Source organism: Linderina pennispora, assembly GCF_002104995.1.
Source record: "Linderina pennispora strain ATCC 12442 chromosome Unknown DL89scaffold_10, whole genome shotgun sequence".
Lineage (NCBI taxonomy): Eukaryota > Fungi > Kickxellomycota > Kickxellomycetes > Kickxellales > Kickxellaceae > Linderina > Linderina pennispora.
In genome coordinates, this window is record NW_024468258.1 from 424,510 (window position 1) to 434,097 (window position 9,588).

General features: G+C 53.9%; 2 protein-coding genes across 2 annotated transcripts; one reads left to right on the plus strand and one right to left on the minus strand.

Moving 5' to 3' along the window:
• Window positions 1-850: 850 nt before the first annotated feature.
• DL89DRAFT_301886 (uncharacterized protein) lies at window positions 851-4,070 on the plus strand (the record flags this gene model as incomplete). The annotated part of the gene is made up of 4 exons (XM_040890850.1): window positions 851-1,503; window positions 1,567-2,046; window positions 2,114-3,362; window positions 3,421-4,070. Exons 1-4 carry the CDS (start codon window positions 942-944, stop codon window positions 4,067-4,069), a joined length of 2,940 nt encoding a protein of 979 aa, XP_040742094.1. The 5' UTR covers window positions 851-941.
• Window positions 4,071-4,209: 139 nt separating this feature from the next.
• Window positions 4,210-7,096, minus strand: DL89DRAFT_268779 (GCS-domain-containing protein). The gene is made up of 6 exons (XM_040888044.1): window positions 7,034-7,096; window positions 6,769-6,955; window positions 6,189-6,258; window positions 5,253-5,772; window positions 4,358-5,227; window positions 4,210-4,329 (listed from the first exon to the last, which is right to left on the minus strand). The coding sequence occupies exons 1-6, from the start codon at window positions 7,073-7,075 to the stop codon at window positions 4,279-4,281; spliced, it is 1,740 nt and encodes a 579-aa protein (XP_040742095.1). The 5' UTR covers window positions 7,076-7,096; the 3' UTR covers window positions 4,210-4,278.
• Between the last annotated feature and the right edge of the window lie 2,492 nt (window positions 7,097-9,588).

A 9,588-nucleotide genomic window follows, 5' to 3' on the forward strand; every position in this document is an offset into this window, starting at 1 on the left:
TTCTCTCACTGTGTTTGCTGAGACATGAAGCAAGTGTCGATCACCTCGCACTTCTGGTATCACGGATATTTTACTTGCTGTCAGCGCTTGCAGTGTTCTGCCTTGAGCTCAGGGCTGCACCCGATAATCCGCTTCTGCTGCTGAACGATGACGGTGGGCCGTATATATATGGGAATGCACACATCTATTCGAGGATCTCCTTCTCCTGGGCGACGTCCGGTGATCGATGACTGTCACCGAAAGCAGAGCAGAATTGCAGACAATTTGTTCCAGACACCAAGCTTGGATTCAGAGACAGACCATGCCATCCATGGTTCTCAGCAGCCTGAACAAGGAGCTCCGCAAACAGCCACTGTCTTTGCTTGGGATCTTGTGCAAGGGGCATACCACCGCTTTTGCCATCTCTGGTGTATGTCTGCTCCTGACTTATGTGTGCCGCGCCATGCAGCCCATTGTGCTCAAGGTGATGATACAATATTTCCAGGCGACCAGGCACTCCGGAGGATCGTTCGGTCGAGTACGGACTGGTGCTCTGTGTGTGTATGGCAGTACCAGGAATGGGCAAAACAGTCTTGTCTCAGACGTACTGGGAATATACCGTGCACCCATGGCTTCAGTTTATCAAGACACTGTCGGCGCTTGTGTACCGAAAGGTGCTTCGGATGTCAAACGAGACCAAGGCCAAACACTTCTACTGGCCAGATAGTGGCCTATATAAGTGTCGACATTGAGCAGTTTTCCTCATTTGTCCGACATGCGCATGAGCTGTGGGTATATCCGCTGCCAGGCTATCATACTCATGCATATGCTATATAAAACTATCGGATGGAGCAGTCTGGTCGGGGTGGTGCTGCTTGTAGCTGATGCCGTTCTGGGCTTCCGCCTAGCCAGGTGCGATCGGTACCAGCACAAAGCAGTTCCTGCGCTTCCGCGACAAACGGATGCGGATGGTCAGCGAGGCGATCGGGAATTTCAAGGCAGTAAAGCTATATGCATGGGAGCGCGCATTTATGGCAAAGATCGAAGGCATTCGCAACAATGAGGAGCTGGCAGCAGTGCGGAAGATGGGCGTATCGAAGGTTCTGATTGCCTTTACAGGCGGGCTGACATCGATTGTTGTTACACTCGGCACCTTTGGTGCGTACATGATATTTGGGTGTGAGAGCCACGGCCCGCTTACGTCGCAGCTGATCTTTGTCTCTCTCTCTCTGTTCTTTTTGCTCCAGGAGCCTGTGTCGGGGTGGCCACGGGCTCTGTCATCATTCGTCACTGCCTCCAGGTCTTACGATCGACTGAACGCCTTCCTCATGTGTCCTGATCGCGACCCTGAAGCCATCAGCCGCTTGGAGTACGATAGATATAGGGAATCAGCTTCAGCAAACGATGTTTTGGTAGATGTATCCGGCGCCTCGTTCAAATGGAATGCGTGCGAGGGAACGGCCCTGGAGGACATTAGTTTTGAATGCCGTCGCGAGGAGCTAGTTGCTGTCATCGGCAAAGTCGGTTCAGGAAAGTCATCGATTATCTCGGCATTATTGGGGGACCTGGTCAAGACTGCTGGCTCAGCGACTCTGTGTGGGTCAGTCGCTTTTGTGCCGCAGCAGCCGTGGATCGTCAACACCACGCTCAGAAACAATATTTTGTTTGGCAACAAACTCGAGCAGGAGTTCTACGACAGGGTCATCGATGCGTGTGCGCTGCGTGCTGATCTTGTGACGATGTCTGGCGGTGATATGACCGAGATTGGCGAGAAGGGGTTCAACTTGTCCGGCGGACAAAAGGCTCGCGTTGCCCTTGCTCGAGCAGTATATGCGCGTGCTGACATATATCTGCTTGACGACCCTCTTTCTGCTGTCGATGTCCAGGTTGGCAAGCACATATTCAGCCATGTGCTGGGCCCCACGGGTCTTCTTAGGAACCGGGCCCGCATCCTTGCCACCAACAATCTGCAGGACCTTCGTGGCGTTGATCGAGTGCTGCTGCTGCAAGACGGCCGTTTGGTGACATATGGTACCTTCACGCAAACCACTAATTTTCCCCAGAGAGGTGCTTCGGTTCATGCAAGGAGTTAAGGATGATGGTGTGTGCACCATGCATTCATCGACCACACCAGCCGCAGAGACTGGTATTTGGGTGCCTGCTGTAGCCGAGCGTACATCTATGGTTGCTGAAGCAAACGTCGTAGGCAGGCAATGCACCATTGGCCGAGCTGAACGCAACAGTACCTGGGTTGACAACAATCGTGGCATTCATACAAGTGCTACTGGTGAACATGTCATTATCAAGGACGATGTGGAGCATTTCGGCCAAGTTGGCGTGGATGTGTTTCGACACTATGTTCGGGCATGTGGAGCGCAAAATGTTGCGTGGCTTTTGCTGTCAGTCATTGCTACTATGCTCTTGGTGATGGGCGGCAGTTTTTGGTTGGCACACTGGGCTCATACTAACGAGGAGAACAAGCAGCCAAGCCAACCAGTAAACTCGCTCTACCACCTTTTGATATATGCAGCAATCGGTGCTGGTTCAGGAGTTTCCAGTATGGTGACTTTGGTTCTGCTCTGGCTCGTCTGTGCATCAGATGGCTCAAGACGCATTCACTCCCAAATCCTTCACAGCATCTTCCAGGTACCCATCTCGCTCCTGGATTCTATTCCGACCGGCCGGATATTAGGACTGTTCGGTAGCGATCTAGCAAAGGTGGATATTGTAATTCCTGGATGCGTTGATATCTGGGTTCAGTCGGGTATCGGGATTGCAGTTTCGATCATCCTGATATCCATGACCTCCTTATTTTCGCTGCTGTTCCTTCCTCCGCTGGTATACCTGTTTGTCTCTATCCAGAAGCGGTCTATACCAGCCACCCGGGATGTCCGGCGCCTCATAAACAAATCGCGTGATACGATTATCACCGGCATCGAGGAAGCTGTGCATGGTGCAGTTTCGATTAGGGCGTATTCGCAGGAGAGACGGTTCGAGGTTAGCTCCGAGGCAAAAATCGAAAGGTACATGGCGGCATTGTGGACCTATGAATGTGCCGATCGATGGCTGATCTTCCGTCTTGACTCTATATGTGTGGCTATTCTGCTCTTTGTTGCATTCATGCTTGTCGGGATACAGCACTTTTCGGGCCGCATCGATAGCGGATTTGCCAGCTTGACTTTGACATATGCCATGTCAATGCTTGGGATGGTCAACATCTGCCTTCGGAGTTCTGCATTGTTGGAGATGTCGATGGTATCTGTCGAACGACTTCGAGACTATTCATTCCTGGAAAGTGAGGAGCAAGTAGCCGCCAGTGGCCATTCGGGCCCACCATGTTGGCCTGAGACAGGTGACATCGAATTCCGCAACTACTCCACCAGGTACCGCAAAGACCTAGGATCCTGTGCTCAATGATCTGTCGTTCAAGGTCCTTCCAAGCCAAAAGGTTGGCATTGTCGGACGAACAGGAGCTGGAAAGTCGTCGCTCGCCTTGGCCCTGCTCCGCATCATCGAGCCTGACTCTGGGCAGATCTTGCTTGATGGCCAAGATATATCCAAATGCCCGCTGCATGACGTTCGCAGCCGTGTGTCCATCATCCCACAAGATCCAGTGATGTTTTCTGGTACTGTGCGCGAAAACCTGGACCCATTTGGCAGCTACTCCGACGGTGAAATATGGCGTGCACTAGATAACTCGCACATGGGCGAATTTATTCGCTCCAAGAATGAACGCCTAGAGTCTGTTGTCACCCAGGGGGGCGAAAACTTCAGTGTCGGCCAGCGCCAGCTCATCTGCTTCGCACGCGCACTTTTAAGGCGAACCAAGATCTTGGTTCTTGACGAAGCAACTTCGGCGATCGACGCATCCACCGACACTGCTATTCAACAGACGATCCGCAAAGAATTCAAGAGTTGCACCGTTTTGACAATTGCCCATCGTCTGAGCACCGTGCTTGATAGCGACAGGGTCCTAGTGATTGACAGAGGGAGAGCGGTTGAATATGACAGTCCGCAGAAGCTTCTTGCCAATAGCTGCAGCATGCTTTCGCAGCTTGTAGCAGACACAAAAGACAAAAGTTGCAAATAATAATACTGCTATGGTTTGCGTACAAAGCATTGGAATGAGCTGGGCCCTGCAACTGGTCGTATACGTTTAATTTTGATGTGCCTCTCCACGACATGCCTTAACGTGTATAATTTGACAACCAATGCGTGAGATGTGCAAAATAACAAGTGATTTGGGTGTATATTCGAAAATATGTAAGACGGTAATGTAATGTACCATTAGGCAGAGGTTCAGTGAGAAACATCGGAGGCAACCGAAGCAGCACCTGCCGCCCCGAGGAGCTCAGGGGCAGAGCGCCGGCCCGTCGACGATCTCGTTGAGGGCAACCATCAGATCGTAGTTGACCTCTGGCGACACAACCGAGTCAAACTTGTACTCGGGATGGGTCCGGACGAAATTGCGGATCCAGGTTGCACCGGTCATGATCGAGCCATTGGCGCGGCCCTGGATAAACGCAACATACTCCTGGATTTTGCTCTTGACCTGGGCATCAAGCGTGACAGTATCGAGGTACATGAGCACAATCGGAACGAGTCCAACAAACGAGTCTGACCCGTTGAGGATCTCGTTAGCGGACATCTCAGCAATCTCGTCGGCATCCTGTGCACTCTCTGGCTCCCCCGTGGCAAGCACATTGCGACGGAAGAAGAACTTTTCGTTCAGCACAGCGTCCCGGTTGTGCGCACGCTGCATGTTAATGTCCATGCGGGTCACAGGAATGTAGAGGTTGATGTCGTATGCAAGCAAGGCACGAGCAAGGAGGATCATAAACACAGAGAACGCAGCGTTCTCGTAGTCAGTGAGCTGAATCTCGAGCGGGCGGAACTCGACACGCCAGCCAATCGGCGAATTAGGTGGCGGCGGCTTGAACCGCACGTTCTGCCAGTTCGTCGACTGAATGTTCTCAAAGTGGTCGGCTGAGACCGAATCGTCCTGGTGCAGCAGCTCCTCAAAGATCACCAACGGGTCGCGGATGAACAGATGGGCAATGTGCCGGGCCAGCAGATCATCAATGCCTTGGGTGAGCAGATACGCGTAGATCTCGCGGTCATAGACCAGCTCCAGGTCGTTGTACTCGGACTTGAAGTGCCCATCATCGGAGCCAAGGAATGTGTCGATGGTGCCATAGCGTGACTTGGGGATGACGAACCGGTCCTTGGCCAGCGGTATCTCGCCGCGCTCTTCGCGGCGTCCGATCATCAACCGCTGCCGCAATAGTATTCCATCGGCAGTCCACGTCGGCCAGGTAGCCACGGAAAATCGGAGATGATGCTGACAGCGTCATCATCACCGCACCAACAACCGCCAGCTGGTCATACAAGCGACGGGCCTGGTTGACATTAGGTGCCTGCATGGTGATCTGCAGACAACAGCAGCCCATGCCGAAGCCCATGGCGTCCATGTAGATGTGGTCAGGCAGAGCAGCGCCCTCCTTGGCCTCCTTATCGCCCGGGAACACGTCGCGCTCGTACGGGATGGTCGGATCGATGAATGGCTTCGGCGTGTTGACGTCGTGGAAAATCGGCATGTTGATGGCGACCTTGGCGCCACGGCGCTCGCGGATGTTTGCGGCTAGAGTGCGGAAGCGCGGGTGCGGGTTGATAACCTCATCCGGCAGGAACAAGCTGCGCGAGAAGGTGCCGTTTGCCTTGTGGGGTGGCTCCAGGAAATCGCCGCTACCAAGCACCGGATAGCTGGTAATGGTTAGCAGCACCTTCATGGTCCTTTCAATGGTAGCTGGGCAATCTCGCGTCTACATCGGTGAGTTGAGAGGGGAGGATATTAGTGCACTAGTTCTGAACTTATCCGCAGGCGTGTCAGACCTTGGCTGCAGAGTTCCATCGGGTACAAAGACGCATAGAGATCGCGCAGGTTTCTCCGTAGTGTGAAAGGCATTCCCAGTGGCAAGCTGGACAGTTTTGCACCCCCGCCGATTTCCCAGATCTCGTCGGTGGCCTGGCTCACCAGTGGGCTTGGTGGACCGAGCCAATCCCAGACCTATGTCCCTCCAGCTCCCCCAAAAAGAGATACGGGGTTTGTCTGGAGGCGGTCCGCTCGGCGCGATCCCTCCTTGTTAGTGGTTGCACATCGTCCAAACCCCCCAACAAGCAGCAATAACCAGGGAATAAACAATACCGACCTTCTCTTCATGCTTGCCTCGACGTTGACCAGGTCGTTGACTGTCGAGCGGTACGGCTGACCCGGAGTTCCTACATGGGGTTGTGAATTGCAAAAGACTTGAGTCCCATGGCGCAGATGAGTCCTCCCCGACACCATGTCTCGCTTCCATTTGCGACAGGGAGTGCGGGCTGGCGCTGTGTGATCATCGGTGCCGGCCGCCTGACCAGCTTGACCCGCGAGAGCGGCATTCATCCACGTCTCATTAGGGCACGCTGTACGGCTGCAGCAAGTGCAACAAAGTGGCACGGCCGATAACACCATCGCCACAGGCAGGCATTGGCCAGAACCATGCTTAAATTAAAAGCACGCATCTCCTGAGAACTGCATCTCGGGGCAATGGCAGCCTATCGCGTCTGGAAGGCGGGCCATTGAGGAATGGGGAGGGGTGTCTGATACTGGCCGTGTGCAGTTTTTACCCTGGGCGCGGTCAATATCGTGCTTGGCAGTTATCGCAGGCCAATCTCCCCTCCCACCCGAGCCACGAAAAAAGATAACGATCTTCTCTGAGCAACAGAAAACTGGTGTCCTTTGCTACATACCTTCGATCATGTAGCGACCAAACTCTGGCCGCCACAGCGCCTCGAGGTCGGGCTTTTCGCCTGTGCGCTTGGCCCGCTCAAGCTGCTCAGTCTCATCAACCTGCAGGAGCGCCAGAACCTCGTGGGCGCGCTGTGAGAGCCGCGCACGACGGTTTGTGTGATCCAGCGAGACCATCATGTACTCGACCTAGCGCGAGCAATTCAGTTCCAGTGCCTTTTGCTGTTTCTGAGAAGCCCAATTTCTGCGATGGCAAAAAAGACTTACCTCGTCGCCCCACAGCAGGCGGTCCTTCTGGCGGTCCTTCATGTTGCGCCAAATGTGGAGGAACTGCTCGATTCCGTGCTTGCGCACCTCATGCGCCAGTTTCTTGGCCTGATCCCAGGGAAGCGGAGTGCCGAGCGAAAGAAGACCCATTGTGTATTAAGAAGCGTGGGATGCGAAGGGCTCGAAAAGATGGAATAAATAGAGTTCTAGATAAATTTACAGGGAGAAAAGCAGCAGAGAGCCCAGGTTCTTTCAGAAGCGCAGAAAAAAGCAGGAGGAATTGGGAATTACTAGAGTCGAGGCTAGCGCAGCCGGAGGAGGGAGAAGGGCCCTGCCACTTATAAACCTCGCAAGCAACACGAGCAGGCCAAAAAAGAAACCCACATTGACCCGCTGACAAATAAGTTCCCCCAGCAAAGTAACAGAGAAAAAGAGTGAGGGAATAAATGATTAGCGCAGCTGGCTAACTGGTCCGCTGATAGGGCAGCCAAATTGCCGCGGCACACTCTAGGATTCTCAACCGATGTTTCTCTCGTCGCCCACGACCACCATCACCACCGCATCAGGGACCCCTTGAATGCAGCCATGGCAGTGCGCGGCCATTGTTTACTGTCTCTCCTGGCCACTAGCACCGTTTTTTGCAGGGTCACCAGAAGTAACGAGATCCCAAGAGGATGTGCCACAAGCCTCGTACTAGGGCTGGATGGGCTCCTGGGACAAGTCTGCAGCGAGGAGGAGGAGGGGGCGACCATGCAGGCGCTCTGCGACGTTAATTGCAGATGTCGCCATCCGGGGCGACATGCGCACCATACAAAATCGTCGCGTATATTTGTCAAGCGCACATCTGAGCACTGGCGATCACATTTGGCAGGGAAAAAAGGAAAGTCAACTGGGCACGTAGAAAACGCTAGAGGTCCAAAGGGGGTTCAGGATGTCCGATAGCAGATGACCATGCAATGGTATCATCGCCAGCATAGATGGCGACATCAGCCTTGAGCCTGCCGCGGATCTGCCATGTTCCGAGCACTGGTGGCATCTCCGTTTCTGGCACAGTGACAGTGCCGTTATCGCACACCTGGTGCTGCCAGTCTCAGCAGCAGTCAAAGTTGACACAATCTTGTCTTCGGGTGCATGATGCAGCCCGGCGCTCCTGAGCAAGTGGAATTGTCCGGGTGAGGGCAAGCGGGCCGGACAAAGCCGCATCCTGCTTACAAATATGACAGCCAAAATGCTCTCACGCATCCGCAGCTTGCGGCGTTACCGCTATGATCATGCTCTTGTATCCAGGCGCCACCAACACATCATGTCCTTGATCCCGATCCACAGGCGTGATCAGATCGGGCGGGCTGCGAATGCACTTTGCTTGGACTTGCTAGAGGCATCATCATCACACACCATCGATTCTGAACTCTTTGTACTTTGAAACCTGTCATTTTCCTCTGCTTTATTTTCGAACTCACATTCCATATTCTTTCAAAGCACACACACATTCACACCGAATTCACAGCAACACGGCAGCCATGGGCAACAGCAGCAAGCCGCCGCCGCCGCCGCTTTCTCAAGGACAGCAACAGCAGCAGCAGCAGCAACAACAGCAGCAACAAATTCGCCCGCATGACGAGCCACCAACGGAGCGCGCAACTGTGGCCCACGGTGTGGTTTTGATGGCTAAAGACGCCACGTACTCTCGCCGTGTCGACCAATCGCTCTGGCTACTTGAAACCCTGCAAACACCGCTGAGCCTGGAGGAACTCAAAAACCCGCGGTTCGAAGTTGTCGACATTATTACAGATGAATTCAGCACTGGCATAGGAACCAGTGGTGCGACCAGCGCAGGTGGGAACAGCGGAGTAACAACCGGTGCTAGTAGCTTGCGCCATGGGCACCATTGGGGCGTACCGCACCGACTGGATCGGCTGTCGAGCAGCCTGCTGCCAACAGGTATCGCGTTACTGAACAACAGTCTGGACCGCAAGTTCCGGTTCACCGACGAGACTATCTTTTGGATTCTCAACCACCAGTACAACGTCGTTTTTGTGCTGGATATCAGCCAGAGCATGTATTCGCTGGACCCAAACACCAACAACGCCCATGTCGAGGTTGGGCTCGAGACTATTGAAAAGAGCGTCATGGGCATGGTTCAGCCCTTTGTTGTGCGATCGTCGCTTGGGCTTCCAGACTACACGGTAGGTGCAGATTTGCTGGTGACATTGAAGCGGGCTATGCGCAGCTGTTTTGTACTGACGCCTTCTCGCCAAACTCCTAGGTTGAACCCAGAATTTGTGCCAGCGTTATCGGCTACTGTCCGCGACCACCAGGATCGTATCCGGTCGAGAAGGATACAAAGAAGCTGCCGTTCTGCCGCACGCTTATACACGCGCACATGGTGACGCGCAACAATGTGGCCGAGTTCATAAAGACCATTCGCAATTTTCTGTACAACTACGAGTGCGAGCTGCAGGACAAGCTGAGCAGCTTTCCGCCGCCGCCGCCACCCATCCCGCTCGACCTGCAGAGCGTATTCAGCCCACATAGCACGCGTGTCAACCAGCCGC